This window comes from Cetorhinus maximus, chromosome 9 (genome assembly GCF_964194155.1).
Source record: "Cetorhinus maximus chromosome 9, sCetMax3.hap1.1, whole genome shotgun sequence".
Taxonomy (NCBI): Eukaryota; Metazoa; Chordata; class Chondrichthyes; order Lamniformes; family Cetorhinidae; genus Cetorhinus; species Cetorhinus maximus.
Window position 1 is genome coordinate 95,772,319 of NC_135887.1, and position 20,838 is coordinate 95,793,156.

General features: G+C 41.4%; 1 protein-coding gene across 1 annotated transcript in view; it reads right to left on the reverse strand.

Moving 5' to 3' along the window:
• LOC144685073 (serine/threonine-protein kinase BRSK2-like) overlaps positions 1 to 20,838 on the reverse strand; it is a 383,048-nt gene that overhangs the window by 109,614 nt on the left and 252,596 nt on the right. Inside the window, exons 7-13 of the mRNA XM_078549609.1 lie at positions 14,207 to 14,238; positions 10,770 to 10,934; positions 7,579 to 7,676; positions 6,471 to 6,621; positions 5,730 to 5,795; positions 3,311 to 3,371; positions 2,272 to 2,881 (exon numbers count right to left, since the gene is read on the reverse strand). Coding sequence (XP_078405735.1) covers positions 2,272 to 2,881; positions 3,311 to 3,371; positions 5,730 to 5,795; positions 6,471 to 6,621; positions 7,579 to 7,676; positions 10,770 to 10,934; positions 14,207 to 14,238 — 1,183 coding nt within the window. The remainder of the gene's footprint in view (positions 1 to 2,271; positions 2,882 to 3,310; positions 3,372 to 5,729; positions 5,796 to 6,470; positions 6,622 to 7,578; positions 7,677 to 10,769; positions 10,935 to 14,206; positions 14,239 to 20,838) is intronic.

Genomic DNA, 20,838 nt, shown 5'->3' on the forward strand with positions numbered 1-20,838 from the left:
TGAAAGCAGTTTGCGATCGTCCGCTCAGCCCGCTGATGGTGGGCCACGTTTCCCACCATCAGATGTCGGGAACCTCATTGTAATACATCAGCTTATCGTTATGAGGCCAGCTCACCAGACTCATTCCCCCACCCCCCGCCACTGCATCGTCTGCCCATGTTGGCGGGAAAACACGCCAACATGTTTCACAATAGCACATGAGGGCGTGCACCTGGCGGGCTGCACTTCGCTCAGGACTTCAAGGTTTGTTTGCCTACCTTGCTTCGGTCAGCACTCACAGTCATCAGTGTCAAACTTCACAGACAGAACCACATCACTTTTAGGAGGACTCACGGGTAGGTCTCTACCTACCAGATCAGCAATATGTGGGTGGCTTCTCAATAGCTGCATGGCAAGGTCTTGCTTAGGGAAGGGAGAGAAGTGGCCTCAGGAAAGGGAAGAGGCTGCAGGACAAAAGCTGTACTGGGGAAGTGGGTATCCCAGGGTGTGTGGGGGACACATTTTGACCTGTGCAAGTGGCCTCAAGATGGTGAGGGCTGAGGAGGCAGTCTCCAGAGGAGATGAGGCCAGATGGACATGTGAGGGTGTGTGTGTGTGAATGGGTGGTGATGTCCCTTGAGCTGGCAGTGAGTGAGATGCCAGTGAATGTGTGTTGGGCTTGAGTGTGTGCGTTTAGAGTGATGAGTTGGTTGCCATACCCTGGCTGCATGGATGAGATCATTCATCCTCTATCTGCATTGGATGGCCAAACTCTTCTGTGGCACTGACCACCAGCTGCCATGCTGGTTTGGTGATATTGCTGCCCATCCTGCGGCCAGAGCGGGGATAAAAGGCATCACAGCGGGCCTCCAAGATGTCCAAATGGCATTCCGGTGACGCGTCATTCAAACTGGGCGCTGCAGTCTTTTTGCCTTCTGTGGACATCTTCCCTGCAGTCGTCGTGGGCTGGAAGCTCTGAGAGGTGTGCGCATGGCTGGATTTTAAATATGGCGCCTGGCGTGCTGAAGCAGCAATGTGATGACATGGTGGGCGAATGAGAGCCCGCCTGCCATGGAAACAGTGGGTTTCCCAGGAATGCATAAATAATGTGGCATGTTTGGGACGATGGGGCGTGAAAACCCGCCATTGCGGCCTTCAGGTAAGACATCATTTTACCTGCTCGATACCACACTTGGTGCAAATCTGGGCAATCCCACCCAGTGCGTTTGAATTCAGGGTTTTATTAGATTGTTCGATGTTTAATATTTTTCCAATGATTTTAAAATAATTTCCAATACTATTGCATAGCTCCTGAGGATGAGACATAGTGCATGCTAGGTGAGTGATTATGGAGGGTGCATGGGGGAGCATGGTAGTGACCTGGGGTGGCATGAGAAGGCGGTTGGAGTGTTTAGCAAGCCTTTAAAGCAAGTGGGGAACTGGGCTGCTGTGTTGGAGAACTGCGCACGCCCCTCAAGCACTCCATCGTGACTCAAAATATACTGTGAACCCCTGTGTGAAAAGACAAAGAACCCCAGGCAAAGTATGGATTGGATGTGGATTTTGAAAACTACAAAAGTGTGCAGGTCAGGTTTTCCCACATTAAAATCTGGGCCCTAGTATTTAGCATTTCAAAAGGCCTTCGATTTAATTCACTTATAATGCTGTTCTGCAAAAGCTGGGTGTTAAACTGAGTTGAATATGGTATGAAATTGTCCACTGTTGACTATTTCATCAATATCCCCCACTGGCTATAATTCAGATTGATAAAATTTAAAGTTGTTCATGGCGAGAGGCAAAAATGTTTTGTTTTCTTATACAGATATATTCCACCAGTGCGATGTCCCTTCCATGTCTGTAAAACTCTACTTGAGCTATGACACCAAAGGTTTGTCAACATTGTAATGTCTGCTGGTGCATTTTAAAAATTAAAAACCCTATTTGACCCACAGTGAGTGCAAGAGTGAAAGCTTGTGCGAGTGACATTTAAAAATTCGACTCCTGACAACCAAATGATGAAATTTATGTTTGTAATCTTGATGGTTTAGGTAGCTGACATAGGGCTAACATAAGGGAAGAATGGAACATATTTCCTCTAATAACAAGCTTCAGCTTTTCAGATTCCAAAAATCTTTACGGTACTCAAACTTGATAGGAACTGAATTCACCTCCAGCACTGATTCAAAAACCAAGCCATCTCACAACCGGCCAGTTCAAAATAATCCCAGTTATTTTTGCCATAATAGAGGATATGATGAGAACATTTAATTGAGCTAACATAAAAGGGCTTACCCTGTAATTTCCTGCGATGAAACCGAGGTGATCCAAGGAAACTGTTTTTGATCGAATTCAGCCGCGTCCTCCAAGGCATCCCTCCAATACTGGGGCTGGATGGCGGTGTTGGATTCGGAGTACTCGCCGGACTCTCCTTGGGAGTATGGACTGGTGTTCCCTTTGGGGTGGGGAGGGGACTTCCCCGTGGGGAAGGGTGAGGGGTCACCTGTATTATGGGGATAGATTTGGTGCTTGGATCAGTACCAGGGATTAATCTGACAAGAGAAAGTGGGGTAATTTGGACTGAAGGAACAAACAACTGGGTCGGTGATGTGACTGCAGGTTGCTGACTCTGAACGTTTTGAATAGGAGTTTTCTGTGGAGACGGTGCTTCTGATGTTACAACAGGAAGAGGGTTAGATTTGGTGGTTTGCAAAGGTTTATCTGTGAGCTTACTTTTAGCAGGAAGAGTCTGTGTCTTTGGATTGGGTTGAAACACTGTCTTTGGTTGAAGCACAATACTGGGCTTTGTTGTATTTCTATTACTGTGAGGAACTATGGAAGCATGTGCTTTGGGAAAGGGGGTAAGCTCAGAACTCTGGGGAGGAATAAAAAACTTTCTGATAGGCTACGCGACAGACAATGTCATGCAAGGAGAGTCAAAGGAGAAAAAACAGACAAGACAAAGCATGGAAGACAGACACAAATCAGGAAGATGGGAGTGCAGAAAACAAAAATACGTGCTGTTAGGCGGTAAGCAACATGTCATAACAAAAAAGTGAGCATAAAATACTATCAAATACATAGGCATTCAAAAATCATGAGACTTATGCCAGCAAATTAATAGGAAGAGAAGCAGCACATTGTAATTAATGTGTTTGATGAACTAAAAGGCAAAAACATAGCCAAAGTGGCAACAATTATAACTCATAGTTAAGGGATTCAACCAATCCTTGCAGTTGTTACTTTTAGAGGCAAAAATCAAGACACAAAAAGCATTACTTAATGAAATGCAATTGCAAGTATAATGTGCGGGGGTTTGGTCAGTGTCACTTACCCTTGGACTGCTTAGAGGGCTAGTGGAGAGGCCGGAAGATGCTCCACTTATTGACCTGGATCTGCACAGAAGAAAGTACGCCAGGATCAACTCAGTATTTTAGAAGTTTACTTTATAAAGAGGCAATGTTCAGAATTCATCACCCTCTCAAATAAGATGAACTTGATCCTATGTCTCCTTTAGGTTCCCATTGATCACAATATACTGTTTTTGAGAGGCAGGATGAAGCATTTAACAAATTAGAATTCCCTCCAATATGCTCCTCTTCTCTCCTGACGCAGCTGTTTATTATAGGGGTACAGTTCCCCAGGCCCCTCAGAGCCTAGCCCAATTTCCATAGACAATCAATGTTGGGGGCTACTTAACTGCGTGATTATGTGTAGGTGTGTGAGAGAAGGGAGATGGGTGTCCTCCACTGGTCTCATCAGGTCTTCACTTGATGTCAATAGATGGAGACCTTTCCAGCAGAATCAGTGGACAGTAATCAGCAGAGAAGACCCTAGCAGATTTCCCCCTCCCTAACCAGTGGTATTAAGTCTAATTATAGCACCTGTACCAATGCCTCAACTCAGATCAGCTAACTGAGCACACACACTGGTAATCGAATGTTGGACCTGAGTACTGCTGAAAAAAAGGGACGTTTTTGTTGAAGCTTTTCATCTTGCACTCATCAGGACAACTTGCAAGAATACCAAATGTAAAAGGAACAAGAATTTGTACTGTATGAAAAGAGAATGCTAATTGGTTGGCAAGTGGACTCTGATTGGTAGAGGGATTGTTGTGGAGAATGCAGCAGTTGATGATGACTGACAGTTAACTGCCGAGTATTTTTGAAATTTAAACCAGGTGACTTGAGTAATGTGGTATATGAATTTCAGGGCCGTGTGATGCTAGGCATGAAGACTGTATGTCCCAAAGACTGGCAAATCATATCAAACCACATGCCCCTTCCGCTGTTCGCAAGGTCATACCCAACCAGCCCATGCTTGCAAAACTCAAAACACAGTGTCCAACATTAGATTTGACTCTGCGATTGGATAACATTTGCTAAACAATCCTCAGTGTGCTAGGAATTATGCTGATAACCAATTTAAGATTGTCAGTTGGGCTCACAGTGTGGCACATTTGCAGGTACTGGAAGCTACATATATTAATACACAGGACCCTGTTCTCTGCAGATGGGAAGAACATGTACGTACATGCACCTGTTTCAGCTAAACAAAATAAGCCATATTCTGGATCATTCCTCAGGCAGTGTCTTGACTAATCAGAGTCAAGCTGCTTGGTTTAAATTTCAAACAATGCTTGGCAGTTAACTGCCAGTCATCATCAACTGGTGCATTTTCCATGGCAATGCCTCCACAATCAAGTCCACTTGCCAACCAATTAGAACTCTCTTTTCACATAGTATAAATTGTTGTTCCCTTTATATTTGGTGTTCTTGCAAACTGTCCTGATGGGTGCAAAACAAAGTTTTGCCAAGAAATGGTTTTTTTTCAGCAATACTCAAGTTCTGTACCACTAAACAATTATTGGACCTTTGTGTTCCGTATTGCTAAGGCTTACCAAACAATGCACTTACCAACTGAACCATCTGGAGAGCTTGTCACATTAGCATAAATTACTTTCGCTACACATTATTCTTGTACCATCTTGTGCTCCACATGCTACAAATATTTAAGACAAGTGACTATTGTGAAATGTGAGAGAACTATAAAGTTCTAGCACATTTAGCAAAAAAGATTAAAATATATCAAGTCATTTCTCAATAATACATATTAAAGCTGTCAAACTCCAATTCTATTTTAGTATACAGATTTTAGTATAGACAACAATTGCTCCATTATAAAATTAACACTGTTGTTAAGTTAACATATGGATTTGCTCAATGTTGCTTTGGAATAATTTAATCAGTGTAAAATAAAGATTAATTAGAACCAGCACCATCCCACAAGGTGGAAGAAAGAACATTAGGAAACTTATACATGCAGTTATACCGAGCTTTTAACTTCTGTCATATTATCCAAGGGAACACCTTCAAATAAATCACCAGAATGCCATGCATAGACTTTAGGGGAGGAAAACAGCATAGATCAGAGCATGAAAACAATTAGTAATTACTTTCCAGCTATGTGCACTAGAAATGTTCAGGCTTTCGACAAATAAAAACAAACTAAGTTGGGGAAGAAAAAAGGTGGGGAAGGTGAAAACTACCCAAGCCAGAGGTTAATCAAGGCCGTGGACATGGTGTGCAACAGAAGAAACTCTTTGCCATTCAGATATGGGGCGGAACCTCTAGGGAGTGGGGAGAGGGGAAGAAGAGAAGATATCTTAGCTATTCCAACAACCATGTGCACTTAAGGGCATCTAATGCAGCTACCCACAGTGAGGGAGAAATCATGTGAAACACTTTTACTACCTTTCTTCTTTGTTGACTCTGGGATTGGCATCTGTGATATCCAAGCTTTTACTGAACATACTTTTACTACAGTAGGGACAGTAAAACAAAACAAAAAAACATAATTACATTGGTAAAGAATTGAAACAGGGGCTATTTTAAAACTTGAGATATATATATAGTTAAAAAAGAAAGCTTTTTTTAAACTGAGAGCTATAGAAACAAATATCTTGAGCATATCAGTAAATGTCCTCAGCCCATTCAAATTAATGAGACAAGTTTTAATTGTTGGCAGCTGCGCTCCACCATTTCAAATATAAAATAATGTTAAGTTAAGATTTCAAGCAGATTAAAATATGTATAAATAGCAATTAAAAAAATAGGATTTGAAAGTGCAGCATGAATATCCAACTCTATTGTGATTCAAAATTGTACGTCCTCCCTTGACACCCCTGATTCTTTGCCATGTAATGTTCAGTCTATTCGTATTCAGGCATGCTCAAGCCCAAAACTCCCTGTGCTGTACAACTTGGGTTTGTCACCCGCTCACATTCAGTGTCTCGATGTACAATACCATAGGTGCAAGGGCAGCACTAGGTCGGTGCTCTGTAATTCATCAAAGAAGCTCTTCTTTGTTGGTGGAGTTAACAGAATAATCACCAGATCATTAATGATGTAAACACAAAGAAAGCCTAAGTTCATTCCCTCTATTGGTTTGTGAAAAAGCATTTCATGATTTGATACCACAATACAACGCTGTACCTCTGGCCGTGCTGTGCCATTTCAATTGCCCGTCGAGCTGGAACTGGGGAGCCGCCATCAGTAACACTCAGTACCTCCATCGATTTCCTTTCCGGTCGCCTTTTACCATGTCGATTTAACATTGGTGAGTCTACTCTTTTTCTAGGTGGATCTTTCAAGATCCAAATCAATTAAAAATTACATATTAAAAAACATAATTAGAATTATTCTGTTCATGTTAGACTTCCTTCCTAAAACATTCAGAACATCAAAGCTGTTGAAAGTGACCAATATTTTGAGCAGTAATTAGCATTGATGCATTGTTCCCACCAATGGCCCAGATGTTACTGTAATAATTAAGGTGATCAGAGCTCTCCATTATTACAGATTACAGTTGACAACAAATTCTGGCATCTGTACATGTGCAGTTAAAACAAAAATCCAAGCAATCTTCAACAGAAAGTTGTTTTACATGGAGCTGATCTGATTTCTGGAAAATGTTGGTGTTTCCAGGAAGAATTCACCAATGGGTTGATTATAGTTTCTGTGTGGAGAATTTAAAAATGAACTGGTTTGGGGATATACTTTTAATGCCCTCACTCTTTATTGAAAGCACAGACTCTGGGCATTAGAAGCCATTTGAGCCCGATGAAAGAAGTAACTCTTCATACACGAGCCTATAGAGTGAGTGTTGTCAAGCTTTTCAACTGTAAGGGCATCAGACCCAAGTCTAATCTTTTCCTCACTTCAATGACCAAGCACACATATTTCAGAAACGTCTACGAGATGGTAATTAGGAGCAGGAAACTTAAACAATTTTTACTCTCCAAGGGACAAGAGGTAAATTCACATCGTTTTACTATGGTTCTCAATGAGATTAAGTTATTCATCATAAACACGGGATTGAACTGGAGAGCTTCAACGGTCTGTATGGATCAGCGCAGTTCTTCATTCAACCAATGAAGTAGGATTTTGTCAAATGCTAATCTTCTGCAGTGAATTGTTCGGATACTTTGGAACTCAAAGGCTGGGATTACTGCATAGTTTGTAGAAAGAGGTTTCAATAATTTGAATGCAGCTCTTCTGCTGATTATATTTGTAAAACTCACAGAATACTCTTTGTGCTCACCTATATCATTTTGTGGGGGCAAATCTTCATCTTCATGGCTCGGATACCGCTCTTTCCGATCAAGAAGAAGAAAATAGATCATTTTTTCTTGATTTTCTCTGCAAATCAAGAAAAAGTCAAATCAATGGGCATCAGTCATTTGTTAATATCATAACATACATGCACACTGGTCTCCCATAACAATAGTTATAATTTGCATACAATTCTACCAATATTATAATAAAATATATCTGCATCCAGCTCTAGTTTGTCTATTCCTAACACTTCTGCAGTATAAATATGCTGCCTTAAGACACTATAAATTAATGCAGATGCTAAATTACATCCACTGAGCAGGAGTTCCAATTTTAACGCAACATGCCTAGTGGGAATGGGATAGGTGTGCGGATAGAATTGTGAAAATCGATAAATCGTCCTGTTCCCAGCAAAAGCCTCCTAACCTGCATTTTAACTCCAGAGCTGTTTGTAGAGGACCACAGCCAACCTACAAAGTCCAGCGCATGAGGAGGCTGAGCTTCACCAGGCAGGCTATACAGCCTGTTGCAGCAGGACCAGTTGCCTGCTGGACCATGCTTTGCCAGTGGCTGTAATAGTTACGTTTTCTTCCAGCCGCTTCAAGGGACATCACCCCAACATTTGGAGAAATTGCCAGTTTCCCTGGTGTGCAGGCCATAATAGAGTGCACTCGTGTCACTATCAGGCCACCAGAAAATGAGCCAGCAGTTTTTGCCAATAGTGAGGACCTCTCCTCCAACAATGTTCAACTGGTGCACGATCATTGCACAAAGACAAGTGTGTGCCAATATTACTGACAGCTGCCAGTATGCATTCATTCTATGATGATGCTGATCCAACTTTTCCATCCCTCCAAGATTGTCAAAGGATGGCTGCTAGCTGCTATATGACACTTCGCTGCAGCTTCACTATGCCTGAGAAAAATATTTTATCTGCCCCCTCCACCAGCCTATTTCTACTAGGTAGGGTATTTAAAATCGACTGCAAAATTTCTGAATCTGATTCCACAGAGACTGGGACATAAAGGTCTTGTCAGATACAGTGAAATGTGTGGTGAATTTGTTGGTCAACTGGCACCCAGTTGGCCTTAACGGGTCCAGCAAGTTGCCTCTGGGGTTTCTGAAGGCTGTGTACAGCTCACACACGCCTACTCCGCTTTCCCGTGACACCAACGCCTACTCCGCTTTCCCGCGACACCAACACCTACTCCGCTTTCCCGCAACACCGACACCTACTCCGCTTTCCCGCGACACCGACGCCTACTCCGCTTTCCCGCGACACCGACACCCACTCCGCTTTCCCGCGACACCGACGCCTACTCCGCTTTCCCGCGACACCGACACCTACTCCGCTTTCCCACGACACCAACACCTACTCCGCTTTCCAGCGACACCAACATCTACTCCGCTTTCCCGCATCACCGACACCTACTCCGCTTTGCCACGACACCAACACCTACTCCGCTTTCCCGCGACACCTACTCCGCTTTCATGTGCGGGAGATGCAACATCTGCTCTCTCTCTCTTCTCTTCCCACTGTCCAGGCCCCAAACACTTCTACCGGTGAAACAATGATTTACTTTATTTGTACTTCCTTCATCTTTCTATGCTAGGAATGATTCTGCCCTTACCATTTACAGCCCCTCTGGACCCTTCTTTGTTTCTTTATTGTCCTTTTACCACTCTACCTTTACACCCTTTGTTTGTACCATTTGTGGCATTTAATTTCTCCTGCCCTCCATCCGAACGCAGACCGTTTCCTTTTGTTCTTTCCTCCATTCTCACCCTTCACCACCCATCTCCTACTTTCCCCCGGCTTTGTACTTGCTTCTAGATCTTTAAATTCTTCCAGTCCTGATGAGAGATTATCAACCTGAACATTAACCATTGCTTCTCTCTCCCCAGATGCTGGCTGGCCTGCTGAGTATTTTCTGCTTCCATGTGTGAAACATTACACTGATTTTCTCCAATTCTCATTATTCAATTGACCTGTAGTAATTTAATTATGCTCTGAGAAAGCTGCCTGGCAGTCCGTAGACATACTTCACAAATGACCAAGATGAGAGCAGATGAATACACTTGGTGAACTGTGCGTCCACTGCTAAAATTAATTTACTATTCTTTCCCCAAACTACCATATTAACATTCTACATTAAATATATGAAGATTTTAATGTTAGAAACATATTTCTCTCCTTGACCAGTCTGCTTCCCCTAAAGAGCAGAACACTTTTACTGTTTAAACATGTTCATAAGGCAGAGGGACGGGACAGAACTGGAAAATTGAATATTTCAAGCCCGAGAAATCTATAGGTGGACTAAATAGCGCTAACAATAAAGGCCAATTTTAACCTTGCATTTGGATTTCTCTGCTGCACCAGGTGAAATTATCATTTTATTAAGCTTCTCTAGGGTCACACAGATCTGGGATTTAGAAACAGATCTGTGAGTGGCTTTGTGTTTATTGAAAGCTGGATGTTCACCATCGCAAGTCATTTCATTACTGACTTCTCAATGCAAAGACACAACTGAGATTGAACACCTTTTCCCTTCCTAAGGTCTGACACAGGTAAACCTGGTGCTAGTACAAATCCAGTTCATTTTTATTCTGCTAACTGCAGATTCTACACTCCAAATCCATCCAGATATGAAGGAATAACACAAGCTTTACGGCAGTAAACATAAGTGGAAATCGGGTAGTGGGAAGAAGGAGGTCCAAGATAGCAATTGAAACCTCAGGCTAGAAATTTACATATCCGTATTCGAAGGTGTAGCGCATTGACCCTGCAGTGTTCTGTGCCACCAGTATATCTTCACAAAAATAGTTATTTGTTAGATTGAGATTATCCTAGAAATTTTCTTCTAAGTGTTCTCATATAAATACCCCTTTAGGGTAATGAAACTAGGAGCTCCCTAACACATTCACAAGAAATAGCTTGCATTGGATTTAGGGCTTTTTTCCCCACTTTGATTACCTTCAGTGTGTAACAACAGACAAGTTATACATCTAAACTTTTTTCATCCATTCAACAGCTGCCAGTACAAGATTTTAACTGATACAGTTATGGTGGAATTAACAAACAAATATTTGGAAGAATCACACAATGGCTATGAATTGATACAAATGGAAAATTAACACAATATATGAATATCATTAACAAAGGGAAATAAAACTTACTCTTCCGATACCAAATCTTGCATGAGCTTGTTCTTATCTCGAAAACAACCTAATGAGTGCATGCTGTCCAGGACGTCTGGATCTATGTCCTCCAGTGATGGAAGCGAACGGATCTGTACCTTTCTTGGAACAGGCTGCTCTGGTTCGGGTTCATTCTTACCCCCACTGTAAGAACATAAAATCCCAAAATTCCAGCTCCATAAAATAAACTGCATTATTAGTAGAAACATTTTCTTCACTTAGCTGTTTCTTTTTAATCATTGATTTTTTTGAGGCAAAGCAATGCGCTCACTGAGGTGGTAAAAGTCCCTTCTGGGAATTAAATTTTTACTTGCCAGATAACACTTCCTTTTGCTCTATCTACCAGCGTATCCTAATTCCAGCAAAACAGCACCAGTGTGACCTCTGCATGAGAGAGACAATCATTACCAAATTATTGTGCTGTGGAATGCACACTAGAAACTGTCGAAACCAGTTTCAATTAGGCCATCAGCGGACAGAGGAGAATTCGATCTTTCTGTCTGCAGTCAAATTAAATCCAAAGGTGAACAAAATATTCTGACTCACTGAGGCACCCAGTTGGGTCTTAATAAAATTACCTTTCCTGACTGAAAGTGGCCGAGAGACTTTAATTTATATAAATTGGTACTTTTGTTTGATTTGAAAGAAAAATATCCTCCACAGTTAAAAATGAGTGATCTAGGTTGATATTTTACTTGAAATTTTGCAATGCAGAGACAAACCAAATGTGGTGAGCCATTCATCACATATTCAGAAGTGAGAGAAACGGTGAAGGTGAACAATTAGTCTTTACCGTTATAAAGGATGGTGCTAGGTGACGTTCCTGCTGGGGTAACTAATGGCAACAAATGGTCACCCAAAAGCAGATGCAAATTTCTTACTGCCTATTACATAGAACAGCACCAGAATAATTTACAATCTGGCTCATTCATATTCATGATTTAGAATTGCTGAAATGTGACTTATGTTGTATCAGTAGCTGCGTCCCAAATGGAATACGCATTCCCAGCAATGAATGCCCAAATGCTGAGATTCCAATGGTAGCTTGGAATAGCATGGGTGAGGCAAAAAGAGAGGAATTGGCTCGAGTATCTTGGACTACTTTCAGAAATGCCTTAACTGCAGTTACAAAGGCACAAGCATTGGTAACAGCATAAGCAGGTTAGCTGCTTGGCCACCTTCTCAAACAGCGAGCAGCCTACTACATGGGAAGAGAACACTAAAGATGAGTGAAATAACATTTAGGGGCATTTGAAAAAGAGAATACAGAAAAGTCACATTACCAGATGTTAAGCCAAAACAACAATACAATGCATTCTGACAAAAATATCTTGTTTGCTTTGTTTCCCCTCTTTTCCTGAAGGAATCTAAATCATGCAAATGTAACTCCATTATTCTAAAAGGGAGGGAAACAGAAAGCGGGAAACTACAGGCCAGTTAGCTTAACATCTCTCATATGGAAAATGTTAGAAGCTATTATTAAAGAAGTTACTGCAGGGCACTTGGATAAGCTTAAGTTCATCAGGCAGAGTCAACATGGTTTTGTGAAAGGGAAATCGTGTTTAACCAACTTATTGGAGTTCTTTGAGGAAGTAACATGTACTGTGGATAAGGGGAACTGCTGGATGTATTGTATATGTACTGGAAAAGAAGATTTCCAGAAGGCATTTGATAAAGTGCCACATCAAAGGTTATTGCAGAAAATAAAAGCTCATGGTGTAGGGGTAACATATTGGCATAGATAGAAGAGTGGCTGGCTAACAGGAAGCAGAGAGTAGGCATAAATGAGTCTTTTTGGGTTGGCAAGATGTAACGAGTGGCGAGCCACAGGGATCGGTGCTGGGACCTCAACTGTTTACAATTTACATAAATGATTTGGATGAAGGGCCAAATTAGCTGATATTACAAAGATAGGTAGGAAAGTAAGTGAAGAGGACATAAGGAGGCTACAAACAGATATAGATAGGTTAAGTGAGTGGGCAAAGATCTGGCAGATGGAGTTTAATGTGAGAAAATGTGAAATTGTCCATTTTGGCAGGAAAAATAAAAGAGAAGCATATTATCTAAATGGTGAGAGATTGCAGAGCCCGGGGGTGCAGAGGGATCTAGGTGTCCTAATGCATGAATTACAAAAGGCTAGTATACAAGTACAGCAAGTAATTAGGAAAGCTAATAGAATGATATCATTTATTGTGAGGGGAAATGAACACAAAAGTAGGGAGGTTATGTTTCATTTGTACAGGGCACTAGTGAGTCCACATTTGGAGTACTGTGTACAGTATTGGTCACCTTATTTAAGGAAAGATATAGATGCATTGGAACCAGTTCAGAGAAGGTTTACCAGACTAATATCTGGAACGGGTGGGTTGTCTTATGAGGAAAGGTTGGACAGACTAGGCTTGTATCCGCTGGAATTTAGAAGACTAAGAGGCAGCTTGATTGAAACATAACAGATCCTGAGGGGTCTTGATAGGGTGGATGTGGAGAGGATGTTTCCTCTTGTGGAAGAATCTAGAAGTAGGGGGTCACTGTTTAAAAATAAGGGGTCGCCCATTTAAAACAGAGATGAGGTGAAATGTTTTCACTCAGAGGGTTGTGAGCCTTTGGAACTCTTTTCATGAAAAGGTGGTGGAAGAAGAGTCTTTGAATATTTTAAGGCAGAGGTGGATAGATTCTTAGTAAGCAAGGGGGTGATAGGTTATCAGGGGTGGGTGGGATGCAGATTTCAGGCTACTATCAAATCAGCCATGATCTTATTAAATGGCAGAGCAGGCCCGAGGGGCTGAATGACGTGCTCCTGCTCCTTGTTCGTATGTTTGTGCTCGGGTACGGGTGCCAGCCATACTCTGGTCCCTCATCATTCTGCAAGAGCCTAGGCAATGAATGTCAGCAGACTATTAAACTGTAACAGACACTGCCTCCAAGCCCAGTCCAATTACTTGCCCAACAGGAACGACTGAAAGCAAAAAATCTAACTGAGTTTTCCTCTGGGCTGAGGTCATTAATGCACTAATAACACTACCTCGACTGAGATTGGCCAATGAAGCACAAACTAGGAATATATATATTGGGATCCTGCTAGTCTGTCATGGCTCAGTTGTAACTGGGCGTTGACCTTTATTTACTAAACAATGAGGAAAGCTGTGTTTTCTTAGTTTGATGATTTTTAGATAAAATTGTTATGCATCAAAAATGTTCAAGAATAAATTAAAATCAAAAAGAATGGAAACCCATGTTTCAAGTTCAAAGTCTGCCAAGCTATTTTATTCATTTAGGCTTCCATATGCCAGCAATGTCAGACATGATTTGTGAGAGATTGCAAAAGCCAAGCAGGTTGAATTTGCCAGGAGGGGAAAACAGAGATAGGAGCAAATAAAGAATATAATAAATATATCCAAACTAATAGTTGTACTTACATATACCAAGAATGTTTTTGGATCTGGTCTAGCTGTTAAGAAAAAGAAATTGAGTAATATATTACTTAATGACAAGCAACATGAAGAATCATATTATATATAAATATTTTAATAGAAAATTTTATCACAACATTGTATTATATTTTTATAGATCAAATATTCTTCAATAACAAAGATCTGACCTCTACCGTTTCATTAGGTTCTTGGCAGACATGAAAGGCATGACAGGATACTTATTATAAATTCATTTAATAGACAGCATTCTCTGTTTTTGCACTTGTTCTATATATTTTCTATGTTTAGTACAGCTCATCCCCTTCACTGCAAATAAGAAAGACGCTCAACCTTTTCAATAATGTAATGGTTGTACTTGCATATTTATGCTGGAGTGTTTTAGATATAAATGGCTCTTAACATAAATTTTCAAAAATCATTAAATCCTCCCTGTCAACAAAGATCAAAACTGACAGATAAAAATATCTTGTTTATTAAAATATGCATTATGTAATTTTTTTTGGGACAGGACAAATCGCTGGAATAAGCTATTTAAACTAACTAGTAATATCAAAGGTATTAATGCCTGAATATAAAGGGTCAGAGTACATTTTTAAAGTTTTAACATACATTATACTGTCAGCTTATCTGTCACACAGTATAAAGGTGTGAACAGTGTGTGATATTTTTAAAGGACAGAAAAGAAATTATGTGCAGCACATGGAGTTCACAATTACCCAAATGAAAACTAGTTTGTTCCAGTTTGACTAAATATACATTCATACACAAATGGCCATAAGAGGGTGCTATTACACTCCTACCTCCTTAATGAAAAAGCTACACAAAGTTCAAATTCCATACAACATATATACATTTATTGTTTTTCATTTATGTACAAATCCAACTTAGCCACTGGATTCCTATTCCTTACTTGATCCAAACTTCCAAAACTTTGGGAAGGCCCTAGACCCATCTGGGCTTGAGTCTGAGGAACAGCTTTCTCCAACAAAGACTGATGTTGACCTTGACCTTCAACTGAATTTTCCACTTCATCAGATATGTCTGTCTGACCCTGACTCAGATCTGAACTGGTTTCAGGCTCATCTTGTGTTGAGGTAACTACTGATACTCTACTCATATCCCAACTATCCAATTCATCAGACACATTTGATTCTTCCCAACTCCCTTCTTTTTCATGAACCTCTGAAGGTAAAACATGATCTATATGTTGAAAGCTAACCACTACTAAACATCTTGATCAAATATGTGTGAGGACCACATATTTTCACGACCCTTCCTGGTAACACTTCAACCATTTATGATAATATTTCATCTTAATCTTCTGGTTCGTCAGACTTCTTTCTCTCACTCGACCTCTATCATGACTCTCTTTCTGCCTGGATTGTTTCTTTTCTATTCATTGTGGTTTCAGCTATGAAAGCCTTGTTCTAGGCTGTCTTCTAAGAAACAATTCAGCTGTCATCCTGCGTAATACTGTGAGATGTATTGCAATAAATAAATAAGAAAATCACCAGTTTGTGATTCAATTACAACAGTTGTTTATTTCAATTTCTATCAAGCATTTGTTTAACAAGAGCACGCTTAACAATTAGTGCTGTGCATTCTGCTGCTCCATTTGAAGCAGGATGATACGGTGGAACTCTGTTTCACTCTGTTCATTCTCATAAATTTTGCAAATGTTTCTGAAGAAAACTGAGGTCCATTGTCAAATGCAATTTATTCCAGGAATCTATAAACAGCAACAAACTACACAAAACATCTAAAGTTTTGCTATTTGTTCGATTCATCAGAAACCTGTCAACCCATTTCGAATGGCTGTCTATCACAATGAATAGCTGTTGCCCTTCAAATTCTGCAAAATCTATCTACAGCCTCTGTCAAAACTCTAGCTGGCCATATCCATGGTTGCAAAGGTACCGATGGCAGCTTCTTTTCTACAACTTGACATGCTCTGCATTGTTTCACTGTGTCTTTTATATCCTTATCTAACCCTAAGTGTTGGGTGGACTACATGCCAAGTGCCTGATTTACAGTTACCTTATAATCACCACATATTCTTACACTATCATTTGACTTTGGTACTCGCTCTACGGGAGTAGTCCAATTACTCTGTTATACCATAGAGATAATGTTCTCAGTTTCAAGTCTTTTCAATTTTTGCTCTACTTTCTCTTTTAGAGCATAGGGTGCGGATGAGGCCTGCAACAAACTGGTCTTGCGTTCCTCTGCACCTGTACGTTGGCCATATATCCTTGAATTGGTTTGCCAGTTTCGCCATACACTTGAGGTTACTTGGCAATCATGTCGTCTTGCACTGTAAATTCCGTTTCTACATGAAAAAGTTTAAAAAATGGACTTTTAAGAATTCTTTTATGGGATGTGGATACTGCTGCAAGACCAGCATTTGTTGCCCATCCCCAGTTGCTCTTGAGCTGAGTGGCTTGTTAGGCAATTTCAGAGGGCAGTTAGGAATCAACCACAATACTGTAGGTTTAGAGTCACATGTAGGTCAGGCCAAGTAAGAAAGGCAGATTTCCTTCCCTAAAGGACATGAGTGAGCCAGATGGTTTTTACAATTGATGGTTTCATGGTCACCATTGCTAAGGTTAGCTTTCAATTCCAGATTAATTGAATTTTTAAATTCCACCAGCTGCTGTGGTGGGATTTGAACACATGTACCCAGAGTATTAGCCTGGGTATCTGGAGTAATAGTGAGTAATATTATCAATATGTCAACATCTCCCCACTTAAGTGCTGTTAACTAGTTTCTTCCTAAGAAGGCTGGTTTTTCACCCTTCACCACAATGATGGGCAATTCTGCACATTGCTCCATGTATGTGGCTGACACTGATACTTCTCATTATGGGGATTTTGTAACTTTGTGATTGTGTGTGTGATTTCTCCAGATGATGCTGACTCAACTTTTGACGGTATAGCGATTTAGGAATCACGCTGACGGATGCCCCTGTGTTGAGCACCACGTTTACTGGAGTTCTATCCAACACTGCTTGGACCATGATGCCTTGCGAATTTCCACCAAATATCCATGTGCTTCAAATCGCATGGGTCTCAACCAACCCCACAACAAACTGGTGCTGTTCAACAACCGCATGCAGTGACTGCCACTTCCTCCATCCAGCATTTTCTTCATTTACATTCTTTTGGCATGTCTTGGAAAAATGATCCTTCTTCTTGCAGCTGTAGCACTCTGCCTTCACAAATGGACAATTCTGTATGCAATGTAGGTATAAACAACATTCCTTGTTTCAAACTGATAGCTTTCAGCGATCTCCAATTGCTTGGGACTATAGTGCTGCTCAAGCTTATACAAAATGTCTGACGGGCGTGCCTTTTGGCTTTAGTGGGGGGAGCAAGTTCTTGAGCATTTCATACATTTCTGGGCCTGCTTCAGTGAGAAATATCACTCTTTTCCTTTCTATCAATGCCTGATTAGCAGCCTGATTATCATGAACATAGAGGATATTATTCGCAGTGAAATACACCTCTAGCCACCCCACATATGCACCGAGAGACTCTCAGTCATGACAATACTTTCCCAGTCACCCAATAATACCTGTTGATGCAACCATCTTCGAAGGTCAGTCCACCCGTGTATCCGAATAACCTTTTCCTAAAACGAGATTTTTAAAACTATTTCTTAGCAAAAAAAAACTCTCACAACTCATTGGTTTTTTTTAAGCTTCTTCAACCATATTTGTTCGGCTAGAGAATCCAAAATCCTATCGGCATCATTAGACTGTGATATCTTTACAGGACGGAAAAGAGACAGCGTGAAGCACGTGAGTTCAAAAGTACCCAACTGAAAACTAGTTTATTCTGGTTTGACCATATATACACAGATGGCCACAAGAGGGTGCTCCAACACAGGGTAAACAATTAACTAATCATAAACACATTCATCGGGTCTCACTTTGTTGAACTATGGGCGGAATTGTTCCAGATTTCCACAAAGTGCAGCAGTGGGTGGGAAAAAGGACATTTACCTGATGGCAGCAATAGTGGGTTTTAGTGGCGTATCGTCCCATTCCCGGCACAACCCACCTCATTAACAAGCATTCCTGGGAAACATACCGGATTGCTGGTGTAGCGGCCTCTAATTCGCCTGCCCTGCTGTCACCTCAGGCCATCAGTATCCGAGCGCCAAATTTAAAGGGCGATCCTGCACAGAACTAGCACTCTCTAAGGGATTGGAAGCTGCTGCAAAGTCATGGCTGTCAAAGGGAGGAAATGTGCGGCACCTGAATTTAGCGATGCCTCCCTTAGGTACCTACTGGACAAAGTGGAGGCCCACCATGAAGTCCTCTACCCCTGCTTTGGACAAAGACCAGCAAGGCCACTAATCCAGCATGGGAGGCAGTGGCAGTGATGGTCAGTGGCAACACCCTGCAAGAGAGAACAGCCACCCAGTGCCAAAACAGGATGAATGATCTCCTCCATTCCACCAGGGTACATCACTCTTCTCATCACTCTCAACTCACACACTCACAAACCCATCACACATCCACATGAATCTGCCAGTTCAAGGGACATCACCATTCACTTTCTCATACACACCTTCATCTGCCCTGCAACTCATGTCCTCACCCATCCATGGCACCACTCACCACCCACACATGCCAGGCATCCTTCTCATCTGGCCTGGCAGGCATCCTGCTTACACTCTCTCCATCTCCGTTTTCATGCAGGACAAGCTGGCACACAACAAAACGGAGAGGTCACAGACTGGGGGAGGAATGCCCGACATCAAGGTCGTCACAGACTTTGAAAAGAGAGACATCCAGCTGACCCGTGACGATCTGGATCATTCCTATGCTGACAGTGAGGTCGGCGGTGCTCAACCATAGGGTGGATCCAGCAGTGCAACACCCATCAAATAACCATGCTATGAATCAGCTCCACTGGTCTGCAGTCACCTGCCATGCACTAATTACCTCTTCCTGCTTTCTCAGACATATCTGGGAAGCAGCCAAGGCGGTCCCCGAGCCAGGTCCTCGACTCAAGCCCCGAACACACTTCGGAAGAAGTAGTTAATGACACCCTAAATGAAGACCCATCACAACGCTCACCCAAATCCTCCACCAGCACAGAGACACACTCCTCAGTGAGACCTAGCCCTGGAGTAGTCTCAGGGTCACAATCTGGTGAGCACATTGCACAGTCTGATCCACAGCAGGTGGCGGCACGGGCTTCCCAGGTTTCCGGCACTCAGCAAACTGCTGAAGGACAGAAATCTGCTGAATCTGAGTAAGATGACGAGCTTCTGAACTCAGTCATACCTCAGTTGCTGGAGGCAGAAGAACAAGTTCGGGAACTTCAGGAAGGCACGATCACTGCACTCCTCAGGTTGCAAGGCATGATGGAAAAATCTGCCTGCCTTCACTTGTGACCCTTCGAAGAGAACTCTTCACATAAAGCCTATTTTGTTTTTGGTGCAAAGGCATTAGTAGGCAAGTGTTAAAACATTTTAAATATTGAAAAGGATTTAATTTATTAAGAAACTAACTATTGTAAATGGATGAAATTAGTAAAAGGTTCTGTATTGTTATTTTTTTTACCATCATTTTCAATTATTTAAAGCTATTTAAAATTTAATTATTCACAAGTGGCAGACAATTTTTTAAATGATAAATCTATCTTCAGCTGTATTACGAAAACCAGTTGATCATTCTTAAATGTATCAAGCGGTATTTTTAAAAACAAGGGGAAATATAAATAAAATATTATATTCCAAAACGCTGCCTGATTGTGCTGGCTCATGAAATATTTTAGGTTTGAGGGTAAACCTGAACCATAACTTCACTTTGGAAAACCTGTGTAATTTTGAGCACAATTTCCATCCAGATTGCCAACTGCACCCAAAGCCATAACTCTACCTCACTGTGTCCACTCTTCAGTGAGGGAATCATGTATGTTATTTGGATATTAGTGTAAGACAGCCCAAGGTATCAGCAATGAAAAGCTGTTATCAACTCTGTGGAATGCAAAACCTTTATGAACCATCATGCTTTTGCATAAGTCAGTTTGGAATTATTCCAAGCTATCTCATCAACTAACTACGGTGCAGTTCAAATAAGACTCTGGCTTCAATTTTCCACCCAGCCACCCGCCAATTTTCGATGGCAGCACCGTGAGCAGAGGCAGGAAAAGTGGCATGGAGCGGCTCCACTAGAATCCTCCACTATTTAAGGAACTTTCCATCGAAATTTGCAGTCGAGGTTGAATACATCTGCCCATATTTGGGTGGATTTATTCAAATGACGGGAACATGTCATGTGATGAATTTCCCACAATCAACTCTTTACAACTTGGTTTTACTAGGATTGCTATTGAACTCCTTGCATCCTACGTTGCAAAATCAGTGAAAGGATTGAAGAATGAATGGACTATATAAATGGGCTATCCTATTTAATGCAATGCTGGCAGATGCAATTTTAATATACACATATGCATTTATGTATTGACCCCACATCCTGGCTGTCCACTGATCCAGGAAAAATAACCTTTGGCAGCCGCAGTACCACTGGGAACCATCAAGAAAATTTAAATGAACTGGGTCGAAAAATCTAACCCTCAGTGTCTTGCAGATGATGACACAG